General features: G+C 60.2%; 1 protein-coding gene across 1 annotated transcript in view; it reads left to right on the forward strand.

Annotated features, from left to right (window-relative positions):
* CACNA1C (calcium voltage-gated channel subunit alpha1 C) overlaps positions 1-21290 on the forward strand; it is a 465996-nt gene that overhangs the window by 322283 nt on the left and 122423 nt on the right. The window contains 2 exon segments of the mRNA XM_032644404.1: positions 6985-7088; positions 13524-13696. Of these exon segments, the coding sequence (XP_032500295.1) occupies positions 6985-7088; positions 13524-13696 (277 nt within the window).

The raw sequence follows: 21290 nt of genomic DNA on the forward strand, positions 1-21290 counted from the left end.
CCCCCTGCGGGTGGTGGGTGGGTGACGAGCTTGGGCCGGGAGTAGGGAGTGTCTGAGGTGGCAGTCCCAGGCCCGTGGGACAGCCTCGCCCTGACCTTCCCTAAATGGCCGAGCCGTGTGCGCGTGTGTGTATGTGGGGGCACACACGTGTTCACGCATGCGCACCTACACACACACACACGCACCCCGAAACGGAGCGTCCTGGCGGGTGTTCTCGAGGAAAGCCCCGCCCAGCCCGAAGCGCCTGCCTGCCTACTGTTCTGCTGGCTCTCACCTCTCTCGCCTCTCCTCCTCCTTCCTTCTTCCCTCCCCCTGCGCCTTCCTCGCCTTCAGGATTTCTCTTCCAAACCCCGAGACTCTCACACCTCCATGTGCTTTCGTGTAAAACACGGAACTTTCTACGCAGGGAGGGGCCCACGCTCCCCCCGTCCCCAGCCGTGGGACCAGACGCTGAGAGTCCGGCCCCAGCACCTGCACCTGCAAAGGCTCCTGGGAGATCCCAGCTAGAGCGGGAGATCCCAGCTAGAGCGCGAGTCCCCCGCAGCCTAACGTTCCCAATCGCACAGCGCTGCTTTGGTGCCTCTGGCTTGAACCCGGCTAGGGAGACGGCTTCTGTGGAGGGTGGGCCCAGGGTCCTCCACTCGGAGGAACGCGTTCCCCCCCCGAGTCCCGGGGGCAGGTCTGCAGGACGTGGGGACGGGCAGCCACGGCTCCAGGTGTCGCAGAGACTGGACCCACCGGCTGGATAGACATCCCTGGGGAGCTGACAGGCCACTGGAGCGCTGAAGCTGGCTCGGGGTGGGGGGACGGTTGGCAGGCCCCCAGCTCCTCCTGGGGTGGCTTTGAGTGTGAATCCATCAGCCCATCCAGCACTCCCGACTTGGAAGGGTTCGTGGCCGGCCAGCACAAGCAAGCCTGGGCAGTAGTACTTGGACGATTCCTCAGCTGTTCACACCACCCGCTGGGACGGGCTCCCGGGCCCCTGCGCTTGCCTTCCCCGTGGCCCGTTCCAGGAGTCTGCGGGTGACGGGGCGGGGGCACACGGGGATTTGGAGACCAAGCCAGAGCTGGGCCTTGGGGGTGGGAGTTCCTTGGGAGATGGCTTCTTAAGCCAAAGCCTGTCCGCTTACTCTCAGAATGTCCACACCTCTTAAGAATAGCGGGGAAAGTGATGGAGTGAAAGATGTGGGCTGCCTCTGGGAGCAGTTGTGAGAGAGGGAAGCCCCGCCGGACCGTCCCCCGTGGATGCCACGTCTCCAGGTCTCCTCTCCAGTGTGTTTTGCCCCACCCGGTGGCGTTTCACTCCAGGCTGCTTTCTTGTGTGTTTGGGGCTCGGGTTTCCTGAACCGAGATAATCTGTAGGTTCTCAGATGCGGCCCAAGAGCTGGGGTCCATGTGAAATCTGAGCACCCTCTCCACGTGTAGCCAGGTCACACCAGCATGTACTGGGGTCTGCTCATCGCTGACTTCCTACCCGCCTCGGATGGGCCCTGCTCGTGGGGACAGCAGCGTGGCCCTGACCTGGGGGGAGGGCTCCCGGGGAGGGTGGCCGGCAAGGGGGCTCCTACCGGGGGTTCAGGCACCCGGTGCTTTAGGAATCTCGGTGCCTCACCAGCCGTCCATCAGGAGGATTCTGTTGACCTCTGCCCACGATGCCCTCTGACCTGGGGCCCCTGGGATGCTGTATCCCGTGTGGCACAGGGCAGCCCTCTGGCCTGCGTCCTGGGGTCACCTCCTCCACTGGCACCCGGGCCCCCTCTTTCTGACACCTCCCGTTTCCCCAGTCGGTTTCTCCATCACCAGCTCTTCCACTCGTTTTTAAAAATTAGAAATTCAGCTTAAAACAAGATTAGGAAGAATACTTCATGAGAAATCATATAAAAGAAAGATGCGTCTCCTGTCGTACCTGCCTTAGTTTGGTTCCACAGGAGACCTGGGGAATGAAAGGTTAAGGTTTAAACTTTGCACAAGTCAGTCGTCAGCTCCGCACTCACCCGTGTGGGAGGACATTCCTTGTAAACACACGCGTGCACACACGCTCACACACACTCACACATACACACCACGGCCACTGATCTCTGGTCTCGGTGCTGCCGAAGTATCCCTCGTTTATGACGAAGGTCTTTTGCATCCAAGCAGAAATTCAGGCGTTTTAGCCTATTTTCTCCTGTTTCATCTGCACCTCTTTTCACTACAGATATGGGAAATGAGCCTCTGAAGGCATCCAGCAAGCAGAGCTGGTGGGGCTGAGTTCTCCCGAGGACCTAATGGTCATTGGAATGAGAAGCTGAGGAAAAGCCCTCCAATAACCCAAAGACAGCATCCTGGGCTCTTGAATGGGGATCAGGCAGAGAATGTGTTAGGTCTCCTCAGGACCCTCTGGTCCTGAACCCTGAATCTGCCCGAGTTAGAGCGTTAACCACTTAGCGCCCCCAGCGCTTTGTACAGAGGATCTGTTACTTAAACAATAAACCCGTGGTTTATAAGCATTTGAAGCATCTCTCAAAGCTGTTATTTATTTACTTACTAGGTTTAGTTTTACTCATTTCACTGGCATTAGGCAAGTCCTTATTCCTCAGTAATTCAATTGAACATTTCGTGAGCATTTACAAGGTCCCCAGGCCCGCGCTCGAGGAGTTTGGGTGTAATTGGAGAGATGGCGACCCAGAGACATGTGGGTCCCATGCAGGGCTCGGCGAGAGCAGGGAGAGCTTGTCAGAGGAGATGGGGTGTCGCCGGACTTGAGCTGGGCGGGGAGCAGAAGAGAAGGAAAGGCCAGCTTTATACCAGTTTGGCTGGAGAGAACGGTGCTTCGGGCTCCTAACAGACCCAGGAATCAGCCTGGCACCCAGCGGTCTCACCACGTGCCAGGGCCCACCCGCGACAACGGCGTCAGGGCACAGGCGTCCACGGGGCCTCGGCTCCTTGCGGGGTCCCGGCCGAGTCCGGGAGGAGCTGCCCCGTTGGCCTCCTTGGTGGTGGGCCTGCTGGCGTCCCCACAAGATCCGGGCCTTCCTGCTGCCGCGAGCAGGGCCAGGAGGTGTCGGGCGAGACTGCCAACCTGCTGCTGCCCCCGCGACTGTGGGTGGACCCCGCGTCCCGCAGGCAAGGTGACAAAGGTCAGGGGTTCATTGGGCCATCGCCCAGGGCACTGGCTTTCCGGACAGAGCAGATCCTGCCCCCTGAGCACAGTCCCCGTAACGCGCCGTGACTTCCACGGGCTGCACGTCCTGCCTTTGACGGCAGGTGACAGCCTCCCGTGCCCCTCAAACTGCTCAGCCTTTGGGGACCCAGAGTGCCCAGCCCTTAGAGGGGGAAGCGCCAGACGTGAAAGCCCCCGGGAACCAGCTGGGACGGAGGGAGACCCCAAGGCAACGGGGCCGTAGCCGCCGCTCCTCCTGAATTCTCTTCTCGGGGAAACATGGATGTTGGATTTGGAGGCTCGAGGCTGTGGTTCCCTCTAGGAATTCGATGTGCGGGGAGAGTAAGGCATGTGTTCCAGCGAAGGCTGGGTCACCCTTGGAGGCTCGAGGCTGTGGTTCCCTCTAGGACTTAGATGTGCAGGGAGAGTAAGGCGTGTGTTCCAGCGAAGGCTGGGTCACCCTTGGAGGCTCGAGGCTGTGGTTCCCTCTAGGAATTCGATGTGCGGGGAGAGTAAGGCATGTGTTCCAGCGAAGGCTGGGTCACCCTGTGAGGTGCCGGCCCGGGGGCCGAGGGGCTGCAGGTGGCAGGCCCTGGGGTGCCTCTCCGCGCCCCTTCCCCGTAGGGGCCTGAGAAACGTCTGGCTTCAGTGCTCTGAGAAGACCTGTCCTTTTTCGCCTCTAAATAACGGTGTCAGCAATCTGGGTGCTTTTGTTTAAATATGCCTTTACTGGTGCTCCTCTTCTTAATAGCTCCACTCGTGCTGAGTGAAGCCATCCGTCTCCCCGCTCTGGCGCTGCCCTACTTCAGAGCCGCCCGCCCATGGGCTGGTGCCCAGGCTGCCTGGGGCAGGGGACCCAGAGCAAGCGGGGTCGTGGAGGGAGGTACAAAGCCAGGGCCGGCAGGCCCAGAGGCCCCTCTGGCTGCTCATGGGCCACAGGGCAGGGGGCCTAGGACCCCCAGGAGCTCATTCACCTCTCGTCTGTCCTCCACCCACCACCCTGCACCTGCAGCCCCCCACGTGGACCCTCGGAGAGACCAGCCCACAGTCTCGGAGGAGACCAAAGAGTTGGACAAGGACAGGTGGAGGCCATGCGTCCCCTGGACGTGACCCTGGCTCTTCATGGGGTGTCTGCAGGTCCTGAGGTTATCTAGGGGTCACGAGGTTCCATGAGGCTGGCTGTGGGGTGGGTATCTGGGGGTCAGGAGGTCTGTAGCTCCATCCATTGGAGGTCCTAGTGCTGCTGGACGCCTCACCCTGTGGCCCAGAGGAAAGGACACTCAAACTAAATAGGGGCCCAGGAAGCCTCCGAGGCTCATGGGTTCCTTGAGTCATCAGAGATGTGTGGCCTGGAGGACTGCACTTTCCATGAGCTTAAATGTTCACAAAATGTAGGGCACGAGGGGGCTTTCCTGGTGGCACAGTGGTTGAGGGTCCGCCTGCCGATGCAGGGGACACGGGTTCGTGCCCCGGTCTGGGAGGATCCCACATGCCACGGAGCGGCTAGGCCCGTGAGCCATGGCCGCTGAGCCTGCGCGTCCGGAGCCTGTGCTCCACAACGGGAAAGGCCACAACAGTGAGAGGCCCGCATACCACAAAAAAAAAAAAAAAATGTAGGGCACGAGGAACCAGCCAGAGGAGATCTCCCCCAAGGAGGCTGCGGAGGCACCAGCACTCCTTCCCCATCCCCGTCTGCCCAGCTCTGGGGGCAGTTTCGCAAGGGTGGCCCTTGGCACTGGGAGCAAGCCCGTCTCTGGATGGCCCTATGTGGGTTCCTCGGCAGCCTTGGATCAGGAAGGAGGCTCCCAGCTCCCGCGACGGGGCGACCTCTGACTCCGCGGATCTCGGTGCCCTGCCTTCCTCTCGCCATCGTGCTGGGTGCTTCACGCTGCCGGCACTGTCCCAACACTTGCCAGTTCCTGGAACCCCTTCCTGGGGCAGGACCACGTGGCCTCCAGGCGGCCTTACTGCCCCTGCCCTATACCCCCCCTCAGTGGCACCCCCGGGCAGCCTGATCTGGCCTCACCGGCCTCTGCAGCCTCTCCTGGAGGCCCGTGGCTGTGCACACGCACCCCTGCAGCCGAATTCGCCACCCGACGTCCACTGACCTGTCCCCCTACAGCAAGGGCCTCCCGTGGGTAGCGGGGCCTGCACAGAGGGGGCCCATCTGTCCACCTGGCTGGCCTCATCGAGCACCTGCCTTATATGAGGCCCTGTTCTGGGCACTTGGGGGCACAGGCTACACCCAACGCCCGTCCTCATGCCACTTGCACCCCAGCACGGAGGACAAACGATGCATAGTAGTGAGGAGATTATACACTTGGAAAGTGTATGTGCTGCATGGAAAACAGAGTGGCCGCGTGGCAGCGAGGACGTCCACAGAGTTGCGTTACATTGGATTGAATTGTGACCTGGGAAAGTCGCGTGTTGGGAACCTTTTCCTTACGTGACTCAAACTGGCGACCCCGAGGGCGGGACAGAGCTGTGCTCTCTGCCCCGTGGTCACGCTGGGGAGCTGCCTCCAATGAGACCCCCTAACCCCGGGTAAACGAGAGCAGATTTGGAAAGGACGCGCGGGGGCGGCACCGAAAACCGATCAGTGCTTCTCAGGGCACACGAGCCGGCCCGTGGACCTGGGTACAGGGAATCACAGCCTCTGTCGTGCCGTTGCCTCGGAGGCTGGGGGCCGTGGACCAGCGGTCCTCAAACCCTGGCTCGCATCAGACGCACCGCAGGGCTGGTGAGAACGTGCTCGCCGGGCGCCCCCAGTGTGGACGGAGGGCCCAGAGTGTGCAGTTCCAAACTCGTTCCCAGGTCCCCCGGTGAGGCCAGCGACACCACCTTGAGAACCACGGGTGTAGGTCATTCGGGGAGCCTGTGCACTGAGGAATTTGGAAACTCGGGGGCGTCGACCTCCCACGGGGATCCACGGTCCCCTGAGTTGCAGGCGCAGGAGCTGTCCCGAGTCCAGCCTGAACAACCGTCCTCCCCCGCCCGAGTCCTGTGGTGCCAATAAGGCAGCACGGTCCCCCCTAAACTCCAGGCGCAGGGGTCACCCCCCGAGGAAGGCGCCTCCCCACGTGTGCCCGAAGGTTCCAGCCCCCAGCTAGTCCCTGAGAGCTGAGGCCAGGGTGGCGGGCGCAGGGGCCACATAAACCCAACTGAGCGGAAACCATCTCGTAGGATGAACCACGTTAGAGGTGACCCAGCTTCTTAGACAACTGAACAGATAACATCGGAGGAAAATTCTGTTCCAGAAAATAAAAGGTCAGAGAGGGCCAGGCGAGATTCCCCCGAGGCAGAGCCTGCCGAGGCCCTTCTTGCTTAGGTCAGGGTCACGGGGTGTTTGGGTCAAGAGGGTGCCTGGTGACAGTGACCTCCCACGCCAGCCTCTACTCACATCCTCCCTGCCTCCCTGCCCACTTGCTTTGACTCACTCCTGCTTCTCTCTTTCCTAACTATCCTTCATCTTTCCAGATGCAGGACGCTATGGGCTACGAGTTACCCTGGGTGTATTTTGTCAGTCTGGTCATCTTTGGATCCTTTTTCGTTCTAAATCTGGTTCTTGGTGTGTTGAGCGGGTAAGCTGACCATTTCTGTGTCCTCTTTATGACGCAGCTGAGCAAGGCCCCAGGTCCCGCTGTATCCGTCACCAGGCCCAGGAGAAACAGAAAACGTCTCCATTCAGCCAGGATGCTGGCCGTTGGCTGGGCGGGCCATTTGGCCTCTGATGACCTAGAGGCCCCGGTCCCGGTGCTGCCTGGTTGGCGTCGGGCCCGGGGTGGGCAGGGCCGTGCTCGGCTGCTCTGGGAGCTGTACTAACTGTGATTCCGTTCTTCCAGGTCAATGATGCCGTGGGAAGGGACTGGCCCTGGATCTATTTTGTTACACTAATCATCATAGGGTCATTTTTTGTACTTAACTTGGTTCTCGGTGTCCTTAGCGGGTAAGCAGGACCAAAGAAAAAGGTCTTGATTTTTCCATTTATTTCACTTACTCTTTCTGCTTTTCCTGGCTTTATTCTTTTTCTGACTCTGATGAACCTGGGACGTGGGGCCACCCCAGGAGCCTTGAAGTGAATGTCCTTGGCCTGGCTGGGCAGAGATCAGAGGCACAAGGCCAAGCCCACTGGTTTGGGCTGCAGTGAGAGGTACCCAGGCCCACCTGTCTCCTGCCACCTGTGCACCCCTGGCTGTCCAGGAGGGCAGGATGCTTCTTCAGGAACCCCAGAGTAGTTGAGCCCCTTGGGTGGGAAGGGCTGGGCAGAGGAACTGGAGGAAGATTCGTGGGCCGTGGGCTTCTGGCCCGCGTGGCAGCCTCGCAGATGGGTACCTGCCCTATCTCTCCAGCCACAGTTCCAGGGCAGGCTGGAGGTGAAGACGCAGGTCCCCTTTACCCAGTGTTGACTGGGCCAGGGTACCAGGAGTTTGAGCTAAAATGCAAGTAAACGAAACAGACTGAAAGGCTCATTCCCTTTGGCGCTCATCACAGACTGGGCCGTCCATCTCTGTATCCCTTCTCTGAAAGGAAGGGTGCTCAGCTGTTTGAAGCCATCGATCACTGGAGCACAGAGGAGATAGAATCCACTTTCCTTTAACTTTGTCTGCTTGGCTCCAAGTGCAAGGCCCGCCTAATTTCAGCCTTTGCTCAGATGAAGTTAAAACGTGGCCGAGGCAGCCCGTGACTGGGGCCCGAGGAGCCCTGGGCGGCCACCTCTGCACCTCGGGCCCACTGGACGCCTCTTCGGCCCACTCTCTTCTTCCCGAGCCCTCACCAGCCATGCAAGGCCATCGCCTGAAGGCTCCCAGGGACACTTTCTGCCTTCGCCACGTGGGGAGGGGCAGCTGCTTCGTAGCCTTTCTTCCGTCTCTGCGGACGTGATGTTGGGGAGAGTCGGGCGAGGGAGGAAGATTTCCCACCCCCGCCTGCCGCAGCCCAAGGCCTCGCAGGAGCGTCGGGGTCAGTCCTGGAAGTGGCGGAGGGACAGAGTCCACCTCTGTCCTCGCCCCTCCCCGCGGGGGTGCTGTCGGGGGCTATGTCACCCCGGGCCTTTGCCGCGAGCGGCTGCACAGGGACTGGCACCTTCCGTCAGGGTGACAGTGACACGCAGGCCGGCAGACGCCCTGGTCAGCTGCCTGGAGGGTGAAAGGGTTTCCATTTTTCTGTCCGACACAAGAAAATGCCCTGTTTATAAGGAGTCGTCAGGAAGAGCGTTGAAAAGTCAACCTCGTCACCCACTCAAGGCAGAAATTTGAAGCTCCAGGCAGAAGGTTTTTAAGTGTTACTCACCCATCTGACAAAACGGAGATAATAAGCTCGACTCCTCGGTCGCTGGGACAGTAGAGTGGGGTGCCTTCCGTCGAGTCCTCAGCACACAGCAGCGCTGTCCTCACTGGGATCGCTGGTTACTCGAAGGCTATCAGAGCTGAGATTACTGAACAGGGTCGTCGCAGGTTAGACCTGCTCCACGCTCTGCTTCCAGACATGAGGGGAGGGAGCCTGAGACGCCGTGTGGCTTGTACGGGGTCCCCTCACTGGTCACTGTCAGCACGAGACACAGCCCAGCACCGTCTTCCTGCCACTGCCCCGCAAACGAACGTTGAACAAGCTGGACCTGTAACACGCCAGGGCTCTGAACCTTGAAAAAAGTGGTTCCCCGTTCTCCCTGCAGAGACAAGGAGCGAGTCTGAGCAGTGAAGCCCCCCTCGAGCAGAGGCTCTGCCTGGTCATCCTCGGCTCCCCCAGCGGGTCCAGGTGGGGTTGGATGGCGGCAGCGCTGGGGGCGGGCAGAGTGATCCTGAAGGGCCGGTCTTGGTTCAAGTGACAGCAGGTGTGTGGAGCCAGCGGATTCCAGAAACCCCATCTAGTCAGGGCCCGTGAGCCCAGCCCTTGCTCGGGGTCCCCGGGCCCCTCCTCACACCCGCTCCTACCCCGTTCCTCCCCACGTTGCTGGGGAACATCTCCCAAGGCTCTGCCAGCCCCAGGCGCCCTCTGCCCAGCGTGAGCAGCTCCCCTTCCCGGCCTGTCCAGAGGGCTGGCCACGTGGTGAGAAGGCCCAGAGCCAGGCTGCCGTCGGCTGGGCACGCGTGGCGCTCGCCGTGTCTCGAGAAGTCCAGACAGCAGTGTGGTCGTTACCCTGGAGCACAGCCGTACGCCTACTCACCCGGCGGCCGGCCTTCCAGAAGCATTCGGAAACCTCTCAGCGCTCACGGAAGGCCCGTCTCAGGGTGGTGTCAACGGTCAGCAGCTCGACGGCAGGCCCCAGGCTCGGCGCCTTCGGTGGACGCGCTCCTTTGCCGCCCACGACAGCCCCGCGCGCTGGGGCCATGCGGGTGTCACCTGCACAGAGGAGAAGAGTGAAGGTGACGTGCGGGAACTACCCCAGTTCTCACCGGTGCGGCCTGGAGGATCCGAGGTTCAACCCCCGCAATGTGGACCCACGACCTCTGTCCCCATCCCCCAGGCTCCACCGTCCCCAAGCCCATCAGCCTGGTTAATCCCGTGTCCTCAGACGACAGCCAAGACCTGGGAGGAGACGCGCGGGAGCCACAGTAAGGACAGGGAGACCAGCCCAGGGGTCCCAGAGGAAGCTGGGGAGCCCCAGCCCCGAAGGCTGTGGACAGGTCCTGAGCTGGGGGCCAGCGGCCCTGCAGACATAACAGCCCTCGAGGGAGAACAGAGCTCCCCCAGCAGCACTGCAGTCTTGGAGCACTTGGAGCTGGGGGCCGACACCTTGCGTCCACCAGTTAAGGGTATTATCATCGTTTCAGAGCCCGGCACGGGAACTGCCCTCATGAACTACACCCTGCTGCCACCGAGGAAGGGCTCAGGTGTGCTTGGGGTCATCTGCTCAGGAAAGCAGGGAGAGCGACACTCTGCAAAGCCTCCATTTTAAAGGCGGAATTCAGAGATTTGGGTCATCAGAGGGACGGCCGTCCTTTGTCTGGAAACCCATTCCTGCTGAGCCTGGAGGCGTCCGTGTAAATGTGCATCTCGTGGATTTTTTCCAAACGCTTCCACGGTCATCATCTCTTGATCCTCACGTGTCATAGTAATGATATTAGTCAGATAAGAACCAGATTATATGACCTTCCCCTCCAGAGATCTCAGCCTCTAGCCATGAGAATTACAGCGACGGCAGCCACAAGATTCTGGAAGCTGCACTAGAAGGAGCCATCGGGTGAAAGTCCCTGGACCCTGGACTCTGGTTACTTTTTGGTTTTAAGTGGTTGCAAACACAGAAGACGTGCGTCTTCAGGTGACAAGGGGCCCGGGACCTCTTAGAGGGTGGGCACCCAGCTCTTGTCCCCCCGGGGAGATGGGGCAGAGGGCCTGAGGATGGGCATTTTACAACCTGAAAACATCCCTGACCACGGGCCACAGTTGAGACGCTCCATCCAGGTCCTGAGGAAGCAGAGTTGCCCAGGCACACTGCCTCGTGGCTGGAGCAGGGGGGACGCGCGTGATTCCTGGAAGGCTTGCTCCAGGGAGTGCCCACCAGCCCTGGATTCGGGAACACTGGCCTCTGCCCTCAGGGGATGTGGGGTTAAGTTCCTGCGAGGCTCTGGACACGACACTGCCGTCAGTACACAAGCATCTGTGTGAAGTCGCCTTGTTCAAGGCACCGTGCTGATCCGTTCGCACCGAGCTCTCAACCCACAGCCCATGATTCAGGCCTGGATTCCACTTGTCGGACACACGGACTTGCCCCGTGAGGCACCTCCCAGTCCTCGTGCCCTTAGGGTCACAGACTGCACGGGCGGCTCCATGCTCGGGGGCCGTTTTAATCAGAAAAATCACCAACGGAAAGCCCAAAATGCGGAAATGGGCTGTGAAAAGACTCTTATTCACAGTATGAGCTGCACCACCAAGGAGGCGAGCGGCCCCTCGTCCAACCTCAGCCGGGAACGTGACCCCAGGTCCCGCCTTTCTGCGCGTCCGCGGCGACCGCGCAGCTCGCAGGGTGGATGGCGTGACGAGGAAGGCCTAGCGGGAAGACGGGTCTGCAGACGCGGAGTCCGTGGGTGACGAGGACCAGCCACACCGGTCACCGCGGGGCCTGGAGCCCGGCCGCTGCGCCGACGGACCCTTCGCGCGGCCACCCCCTGCGAGCTGTCCACGTGCGCGCCCGGCCCGGGCTCTCCACCGCGTTTGTCCTGTCGGCCGTTGCGCGCACAGGACGTGCTCCCGCCTTCGCGCAGACCCGCCACGACTGACGGGGCAGCCGGCTCCAGCCCCTGGGCCCAGGCCGCGCGGGACGTCCAGCGAGGAGACGAAGAGAGCGGGGCGCTGCCGCCCTGCACGTCCCTGCTGCGTGGAGCCAGGAGAGGGAGCCCCTCGCCTCCTCCCGGCCTGGGCCAGGCTGTGCCCCACACTCCACGGGTTCCTGGCTCTGCTGCCTCTCGAAGCCCCTCGCACCCCAGGAAACCTCATCTCCTCTTCTCCCGGATGTCTGTCTTGGTTCCCAGAGGTCGTGGGTTGCGGGTGGCGAGCCTTCGTTCCGCGGAGCAGATGCTGTGACGCACGGCTGGGTCAGCTTTCCCGGCTCTGGTCTGATCCCAGCTCCAGGAGAAGCACGGCCTCTTAGCTCCTCAGTCACCCTTCCACCCGAACCCGCTGCACAAGGCATGGAGCCCTCAAGTGTGTGGAGGCGGAAGGGCAGTTGGGGGGCACCTGAAGCTGCAGTCTGGGGGCTGCAGGGGGGCCCCGCTCCACGAAGTGACTCTCCGGGTGGCGAACCGCAGCCCCGGGAGGAGTGGCGGGTGCGGAGAGCTGGGGACTCTCTCCGGGCCCATCCGCCGTGGAGGCGAGGCCTCCATCCACACCGGCGGCTGCCAGTGCAGCCCCTTTGCCCCGGGAAGGAAGGGACGGTGCCGCCAGCCGCCAGGAAGCCCAGGAAAGAGCAAGTTCGGTCCGATTCGAACTGGAGTCAATCGAAGTGAAGAAGAACGTTCCATCCCAACCAGAGCGTCGTCAAAGCAGCAAAGAGAACTCGTAGCTCGGGAGCCACGGCTCCCGGTGAAAACGTCCCCCAGACCCCTCCCGGCCCGACCCTCACCATAAAGCGTCGCGGCTGAGGTCTGTGCTCCTGCCGCGGCTGCACTGAATGCAGGTCCTGGACGGTGGGCGCAGGGGCTCCGGGGTTGAGCCTTCCTGCCCCGTGGCTTGTCGGTGTGTCCTTCCCTCCAGGGGGCCCTTCCATGGAGTGTCTGTCTCGTGCAAGGAATCCCTTTCGGGTGGACTCTGCGGCCTCCCACCCTGAACTAGGCCTCAACTGCTGAGGGAAGGAGGAGTCACGTCTCTAGGAAGAAACCAAGAATGCCCCCCCAACACACACACACACACACACACACACACCAGGAGCCCCATTTCCCAGAGACTGGAGGTCAGAGGCAGTCTGCTCCTATCTGTTTCGGAAGAAAAGGCACAGACTTGCTTTGAGAGTGAGAAGCAGCCTCCCTGACTCCCCTCTTGGCTGCCAGGTCCCTCCTGGCTCAGAAAGTGAATTCAAGGTCAGAGAGAAAATAAGGACAGAATCATAGAAATAGGAAAGAAAACAGACACTCTCCAAAATTGTTCAATAAGCTCTTCTTCCAGCAAATCCCGGCTTAATTTTAGTTTCTATTCATCATTGCTTTAGACTGAACACCTCATTTAACTTTTTTATCATCTTGATTTTATGTATTTTTCCGTTCTGATTAGATTTCCTTTTTAACCCGAAGGGCACCCCCCAGGACATTTTCCTGTGTCTGGAATCCTCTTCTGTCTCCCTCCATGTGGGAAAGGACATTCTCTAGATTAGAAAACCCTCCAGGCTTGCTGAACGGGGCAGAACGAACCCTAGAAATGAGAGTGGGGGGTGAGGAGGTGAGGTCTCCTGGGCCTGACATCAGTGGTGTCCTGGTAAACATTAACGACTGGCTCTTTGCAGGGAAAAGCCCTGGTTTGTAACATTTGACGATTTCAGCGGTGTACGTATCCCCACCGTGGCTGATTTTGAGCCACCGAGGAGGCATCAGGGCTGGCAGAGCCAGTGCAGGGACTGGGCTTCAGCTCGACCCCAGGTCCTTGTCTCCCGGGGCTATGGCGGGGGTCCCGCCGGGTTACTGCTCGGAAGGCCTTTCCAGGTCACTGGAGAACGTTTGTCATGAAGAGGCAGAGCTTGCCATCGTGGCCCAGGAGGAAGGGCAGTGGATTTGGTCCACCCCACAGTCGTGTCCCGAGTCAGGCAGCGCCCCGCCCCAGTGACTCCACCCTCTTTCTCGAGAGCAGATCAGACCCGGGGCAGGGGGAGCGGTCTGTGCAGTGCAGGTGTGGCCCTTGGCTTCCAAAGCGAAGCAATTAATGCTTTGTTCTTCTTGTCCCTCCGCCCTCTCGCCAGAGAGTTTTCCAAAGAGAGGGAGAAGGCCAAGGCCCGGGGCGACTTCCAGAAGCTGCGGGAGAAGCAGCAGCTGGAAGAGGACCTGAAGGGCTACCTGGACTGGATCACGCAGGCGGAGGACATCGACCCCGAGAACGAGGACGAGGGCTTGGACGAGGAGAAACCCCGAAACAGTGAGCGGCCTCCCCGTCTGGGGCTGGGGTCTGGGCGAGGCGGGGGGCTTCCCCCCGTCCTGACGGTGCGGCCCCTGTAGCCACACCGGTCTGGTGGGTGGCCGTCCTTCTCTGCTCTCAGAAATCAGTGCCACGTGTGGAGCAAAGCCCGCTATAGTCATCCTAGAGCCTCTGGTCCCGGGACGGGGGAAACTGCTCAGTCGGGCTCTTGGTTTTAAATCCGACATCCTCCTCCCAGCTCCGGCTCCCTGGGCCGGGGCAGGAGTCCTGCTCCAGGCTTATTCAGACGGGACCATTTCCCCCACGACCACCGGAAAGCAGGCTCCCCCGCTCCCCTTCCAAGGACCACTGTGCTTTCTCGGGGGAAAAGAGCCCAAGGTTCTCTCGAGGAGGCTAGATTCAAAGATCTGGGAAGGTGCTAAATGGGAGGTTGGGGAAACTGGTAGAATAGCTTTAGGTTTTAGAAACTGACCCCAACCCCTCTGTTCTCCTCCTGCGGGCCCCCCTCCTTGGGTTGCGCACATCTGAATCGGGACGTTTCTGACCAAGGAACCAAGCAGGTTAAATAGCCGAGATGCTTGCTGAGCGGGGTCAGTCAGATAAGCGGGGGAAGCTAGAAAGGCTCCCAGGCCCAGAGGGAGGAGAGAGACCCGCTGAGGCTCCGGGGGCTGACGGGGAAGCAGGGTGTCCATCGCTGTGTCCTGACAGAGGCCAGGAGGGCGCAGGACGCGTGTGGGCACGTGTATCCCGACGAACGTGCGGACACAGTGGCCTCGTGCGTGGGCGTAGATTCTGCCGGTTGTGTTCATGCCCCCTGGCCAGGTTCTGCGTGTCCCTGCTTGTTGATACCTGAACTCTTAAGTGGGAATTTAGGAGGGGGAGCAGGTGGAGAGAGAAGGAAGACGACTTGGATGAGAGCAGGCCCGCCTCCATCGTTTCAGAGACGGATTGAATGCAGCCTTCCACGACTTGCTTTCCGATAACTCTGCTCAAGGAATGAACACAAAATTAAAACACACACGCAGCCAGGGACTGGTAACAAGGAGGCCTTCGCACTCTGCTAAGGCGTTTTCGCAAGTTGGACGCCAAGGCCTTAGGTGGATTAAAACAGTGAGCGGCGATGCTGCTGAGAATCTTCCCGGAAAGACGCCAGCAGCGTCCATTCCGCTGCTGACGGATCGTGGATGGGGGATGGTCCACGGCACCCAGCCGTGTGTGAATCGTGAGCTAGCCTGGGAGCCTCGTCGACACCTGCTGCGAAGCACAGGAGCGGGCTGTGGGCTCCGGTCTGCACCCTGGTCACGGTGGAGCCCAGCTCACCACGGATGGTAGGAGCGTGTCTCTTACATGTTCGTAGAAACTTGTGTGTCCACTGCCCGCGCGGCACTCGGTGGCCATCCACAGAGACACAGTTATCCTGCTCTCTTCTGAGGGCAGGTGTGCTGCTTCCCCGTCCTGACCTGATGGAGAATTCTTGGCTGCTGGAGCGGATCGAGTGGACGAGGCCCATCTGCCCCTCTTTCTGCCCGAGCTCTGGGAAGAGCACAGTGTACCACCCGCCCCGGTGGACAGAGTCTCTGCCACGGTTCTCATGAGCCCTTATGAGGATGAAGTCAGCCTGAAGCCTGGCGTCCCTCCCCCGTGCTCGTCCCTGGTGGCTGGAGGAGCCTGGGGTCTGCTTCTCATCCTCAGCCTTGGCCTCAGAGGACGGAACGGAGCCTGCCGCCTTCCGTCGTGGAAATGGTGGTGGGCCGGTTCTAGGAGGAGGGGGCCAGGGACTGGGCATCTAAGAAAACAAGACAGGATAAAATAGAGGCACGTGAGGAACTGAATGAGAGATGCTTGGGTATGGAGCCAGGAGGCCTGTCCAGAGCCTGGGGCGGCAGGGAAGTCCGGTCAAGAGCAGGGTGGGGCTTCCCTGGTGGCGCAGTGGTTGAGAGTCCGCCTGCCGATGCAGGGGATGCGGGTTCGTGCCCCGGTCCGGGAGGATCCCACATGCCGCAGAGCGGCTGGGCCCGTGAGCCATGGCCGCTGAGCCTGCGCGTCCAGAGCCTGTGCTCCGCAACGGGAGAGGCCACAACAGTGAGAGGCCCGCATACCGCAAAAAAAAACAAACCAAAAAAAGAAGAGCAGAGTGGACGAGACGGGCTCGTTAAGGGACTGGCCGCTTAATAGATCCACAGAAAAGGTAGGCCCGCGGCTCAGAAACTATATTCTGATCTTCAGAACTTTGTAGTTTGCCCTTTGAAACAAATACAAGGGAAGAAATGCCGCTACTAATGGTATGCGTTTCTATCAAAGTAGTGTCTTGCCTTTGAAATTGCTAAAGATTACAATACAGCGTATTTGCCAGTTGTCTTCAGCTCAAAAATTAAGTCGTCTTTGAGAAAAGAGGGAAAAGGGTATTATCACTCTTGACCAATGGCTCTGGACACTCGTGCTTGTGCCCCAGGCAGGAGCCCCATCGGCACTTAGGAAATGCCAGCTGTCGGGCGCTGGTGACACAGGGTGGCTCCAGTGCGGACACAGTTCAGTGACACGTCATTACGTGGTAGCTGAGCTCACCCACGGGGAGCCCAGTTATTCATTTTTCGAGGAAGAGCTACAGATACCACTGTGGCCGTAGAAAGAACAGGGCTCGGGAAGGCAGCAGAGAGAGGGCGTCGTTTGAGGTGTTTCTCTAAGTAATTAGAGTCGATGAGTTGGCCGGTAAATTATATAAAAAATACGTTAAAGTACACTCACTTCATTCATCCTTCCACCCACCCATCCGTCCATCAAGCAATTAAAGGTCTGCTCTGTGTCTGGCGCTGTTTCTGGCCCTGAGGATATAGCGCTGCACAAAGTCCTCAAAAATCCCTGCCCTCGTGGAACGGGAATTTCTTCCCTTCTTTCTTTCTCCTCCTCAAGACCAAAGAATGCGTGGATTAAGTATCCGTGCATATGGGACTCTCTCTCTCGTGTCGTTAAGACCATTTCAGTGCAGCCCCAGTCCTCCAAGAGAGACATTTGTGCAGATGAACCTGGGAAAGACAGACCGTGGAACCAAAGCACTTGAGTTATAAGCAGGTTAAGTATTTATCCAGCGTATTCAGTTCTGTTCGCAGGAGCCCCTCCGCAATCAGCGTTCGCCAGCAGAGCCGCGTGGCCACCGCCGCCCTGCGGCGCCTGGGGTTGCATGTTATTGACGCACGGAGATTTGAGGGCCTCCGAGAGCAGTAGGTTGCCCACGGAGGGTCCTGTGGGGCTCGAGAGCAGTGATCTGAACATCACTGGTCTACACGGTATACGTGTCAAGGGCACGTACATCATTATTTGAGCTTTTTCTTTTCCTCTACAATTTAATCAGTACAGTCAGTTTTCCTTGGACTTCCTTGTGGTCATGGCTGCCACACGCCTGGAGTCCTGAGACAGCGTCCCACCAGCACCCGGTCAGACGGCGTGAGAAAGACACTAGCAACGGCTTTTTTCCCAACTCGCTTCTTACTTTGGACCCAAAGTTATCGTGTTGGAGGCCGTCCTAACCCCACACCCTGCGGGAGAGCAGACACCTCTGCTGCCCCGCGCATCACCTTTCGCTCGTCCTAATCAAGCCCTAAAACGTCAGTGCTGGAAACCGCCGCAGAGATCAGGTGGGGAACAGCTCGCCTGGGCTGGTGATGAGGGGCCGTCGGGGCTCAGAGGCAGCGCAGAGACGAGTGCCTGGGGGCCCTGCAGCGAGGCTGTTTCATGGGTTCTTCTGGGCTGCTCGGAATAACTCCCCTGGGCGGATCCCAGACACCCATGTTGTATCCAGACCCTCACTCGGGAATCGGGTCAGAACAGGACCCCGGCGGGGGTGGTATCTCCACAGACAGCCCGTCCGCCGTGGAGCAGTCTGGCTGTTCTGCTGTCGAGCCCATGACTTTGTAGACACCACTGTCCCAGCCTGGGTGCAGTGGAGGGGCCCCCGAGGGCCACGTCAAGCATACGGTGAGAAGCAGGTGTCCCTTCCCAGCCTAGGCAAGCCGTCCTACGCTTCTTAAAGCAAAACCAGCTCTGGGGGAGCTTGCCAGCCGGCTGTAGAGACCACAGCCATCTTCCTTGGATGATGGAGTAGCTTCTGGAAGGAAGGAGGGTGTGAAAGCCACACAGTAAAAGGGAAAGCTGGCAGCCAGTGGAGCAAGGGCGAGACCTTCTCATTCATGTGCTCTCCTCGAGGGCGTCGTTCTTCCACCGCTGGTGTGGAGCTGCTCTTTGGATCCCGAGGTTGGACAGTGGGCGAGGGTCGGCGTGTGCAGGCTCTCCTGGGCTAGAGCGCCGAGGCGGACAGGGCACAGGACAGGGACAGTCTCGTTGCGTCCTTCCCGGGATTATCTCCCGTGGGCACTGACGCCCCCTTTGTAGACGGGGAGCTGGGCTCAGAGAAGGTAACGTGTCGTGTCCCGCAGTACGCTGCTCCCGCCCTCGGGGATGTGGGCCTGAGTCCAGCGCTGCCCGGACCCCTCCTCAGCCCCGCCCTTGGTGGTGCAGGGACCCCCCTGCCTCTCCGGCCAGAAGCGGCTGGAAGAGGTCCCTCTATCCCCTTCATCGTAGCATCTGTAACACCCTCGGTCTAACGCACAGAGCGGGGTGGACGGAGGGAAGGAGGGCTGGGCGGGGGGTGGAAAATCTGATCTTAAACATTACCCTAAAGGGCCCTGAGTGTGATTTCAAAAGCAGGGAGAGATGAGCTTTATGATTGTAAGGACTGTGTGTGGAGCGTGAAGGGAGTCATGGCAACATCTTGTTCAGGCAGAAGAAGGTTCGCTGAGGTCAGAAGCCCGCCCGCCTGGAGTGGTCTAAGGGCAGCTGTGCTTGGAAAGGGGGCACATCAGTGGCACCACCCGTCGGAGTTTCCTTCGGTTCGGGACTCCTTGAACTTGGTCAGAGGAGGGTGTTGGTCAGCCAGGAGGCTGCAGGGAGGGGTGCTCCAGGGCAGCGACCAGCCCCTGTCCTGCCCTGGCATGTGCACCTGGAGGAATGTGATGTAACCACCTTCAGTGCCGCGGGGTCATGTGGCCGCAGGGTCACCTCGGCGGAACCTCTGACGGTCCCAGGATCCTGGCACGATGGCCGGGGGTGGGGGGGTCTCCAACCAGCAACAGCCTCACCATGGGGGCTCATGTCCACCTCCCTGAGGCCACCAAACCCACTGGCAAATGGTTCCGCCCACTCAGGCCCGCCCAGGTAGCCACCCAGTAAAGCGCTGCTGTGATTTTCTTGTAAAGCTTTGCAAACAGATGGACACACCTGGGGGCTGAAGGTAGCTCCGTGGAGGCGCTGAGGGGTGAATCGGCCTGCATCTCCCTCCGAGCCACCCCCTGATGACCGGGGCTCAGCCCGAGAGAAAAGCCCCTGTTGCATCAAGACACGGTTTCTGTCAGAGGCTGTCCGTGGAGGAGAGGGTGACAGCTCCCACCTCTGTCGCCTGCTGACGTGGGGAGTTGTCACCTGGGGGTGGAGGGGGATGAGCCAGGGCTGGGGCACGGCCGTGCCAGCCAGGTGGGCTAAGTGCTGTAGTAAGAAAGTCTCAGCCGCTTGGTAAGGTGAAGGGTGCTTCCTGCTCCTGGTTCCATGTGGGTCGAGTTGGCAGGAGGGAAGTTCACCTCCCCCCCGGCCTCAGAGGTTCTGCGGATCCCCTGCGTCTGGGCAGGAGAGGAGGGAGGCAGAGGGCGCTTGGAGGGCCCTGGGGAGGATGTAAAAGCCAGGCCTGGGAGAGTGGGCATCGCCTGCCACTGGCCAGAACAGTTTACAGCCCCCATAGCTTCCGGGGTGGGGGGCGGGGGGAATGGACACAGTCTAAGTGACCGGGGGCAGCCGGGGGAGGGGGCGTGGTGGACACGCAGCCACGTCTCTGCTGCTCACAGATTGGTAGCGGCTCTCGAGGCCAAAGGGATGAGAAAGCAGCTGTAGATGTAAAGTGCAGAACAAGTAAGGGGGGGAGGGGAGGGGGAAGGACTTCAGTCTCGGGTTTTGGGGTGAAACCGAAGGTCAATCCGGAAGCGGGGCTGAGACTGGTCCCAAACGGCCTCAGGTGTGGACTTTCTCCTGTGGGTTCAGCAGAGCCACCAAAGGGGTCTGAGCAGGGGGACAAGTTCACTGTGGGAAGGTCACCCAGCTCCTTTTGTGAACAGTTGGCTGGGGCTCGGGGGGCTGGAAGCAGGGGGACCCAGGGGTTCCAGGGGCTGACACAGCCTGAAGTGGGAGTCACGGCGGGAAAGATGGCCCTCCGCTGATGGCCGGCGTCCACAAGGAAGGGACCGGGGCCGGCAGGGCCCAGGCGTCTTGGGGATGCACAGCTCGGGCTGTTCTTGACCTAGGGATGCAACAGAGCCCGCCCCCAAGGGACCCCCAGGAGCTGGTTTGTCGCGTCTGCTTGGCCGTGGGAGCCCTCTGCCCCGCGCTGTCTCTATCCATGACTACCCTGAAAGGTGCCCTGGGTAGAATCCCAGTGGCTTCCCCTCATCTGAGTAGCGGTACTCAGTACTACTGAGTAGTAGTAATAAGAGTTGAGTAGCAGCCCCAAACACAGGGCTGTGAGGGCTCCGTCCTTCTGGGTCACTTCATCAGACAGACGTGCCCAGGCCTCTGTGGCAGCTGCAGTGCTGCAGGAGAGCTGTGTGCTTCCGCGGGACAGGAAAGACCCCATCGTCTTAAGCAGCGATCGTACCTGCCGTAACCCCGGGCTGGTGGCACCTTGTGTTTGGGCCTCGTGGTTCGAGGGGCAGGGCTGGGGCCGGAGCAGCAGAGCCCTGCGCTCGGGGAGCTGCCCCGAGGAGGGTGGTCCCGCAGTGGGTGGATGGACTCTCACACAGGAGGCGAGTGACGGAGTGAGGCTGGGCAGAGGCAGTGGGGAGAAAGACAGCTGGCGGCGGGGGCCACGTTAGGTGTTGCTTCTGCCCTCATGGGGCTGCTGTGACACATCTCCACAGACGGGGGCTTAGACAACAGACATTGGCTTCCACGGCTCTGGAGGCCGGACGTCCGTGATTGGGGCCCAGCATGGCCACGTTCTTGGGAGGCCCTCTGCCCAGCTCACGGATGGCCCGCTTCCTCCACGGACGCCTGCCTAGTGCTCTGGCCTCTTCTTCTAAGGCACGAATCCCACTCAGAAGGGCTCCACCCTCATACCCTAATCGCCTCCCGAAGGCCCCACCTCCAAATACCATCACACTGGGATTAGGGTTTCAACTCATGCATTTAGGGGGACACACGTTCAGTCCATCAGCAATGATCTTTCTGTACCCCTGTGCGAGACCCCGGATTCCTGCTGTAGCCAAGTGCGCGCTCCATCGGGATCAGAAACCACAGAATCCGGCCGCCGCGGGGAAAACGCGTGGTCCCCTGTGAGTGCGGGGGACATGGGGGTGGGCGCTGGCTGTCATGGGTCTGCTTCCTGCAAGCCTGGCTCATTTCTGAAGACAGACAAGGGTAGGTTTTCCTCTTGTTCACCGTGCTTACAGATCCACTTCCTCTAAACAGACACGTAGGTTTCAACACTGTCTCAGGACAGATCACACAACGCGCTCAGAGGTAGCCCAGCCGGAACCTGGCAGGCCCTCCCAGAGCACGG

Source organism: Phocoena sinus, chromosome 10 (genome assembly GCF_008692025.1).
Source record: "Phocoena sinus isolate mPhoSin1 chromosome 10, mPhoSin1.pri, whole genome shotgun sequence".
Lineage (NCBI taxonomy): Eukaryota > Metazoa > Chordata > Mammalia > Artiodactyla > Phocoenidae > Phocoena > Phocoena sinus.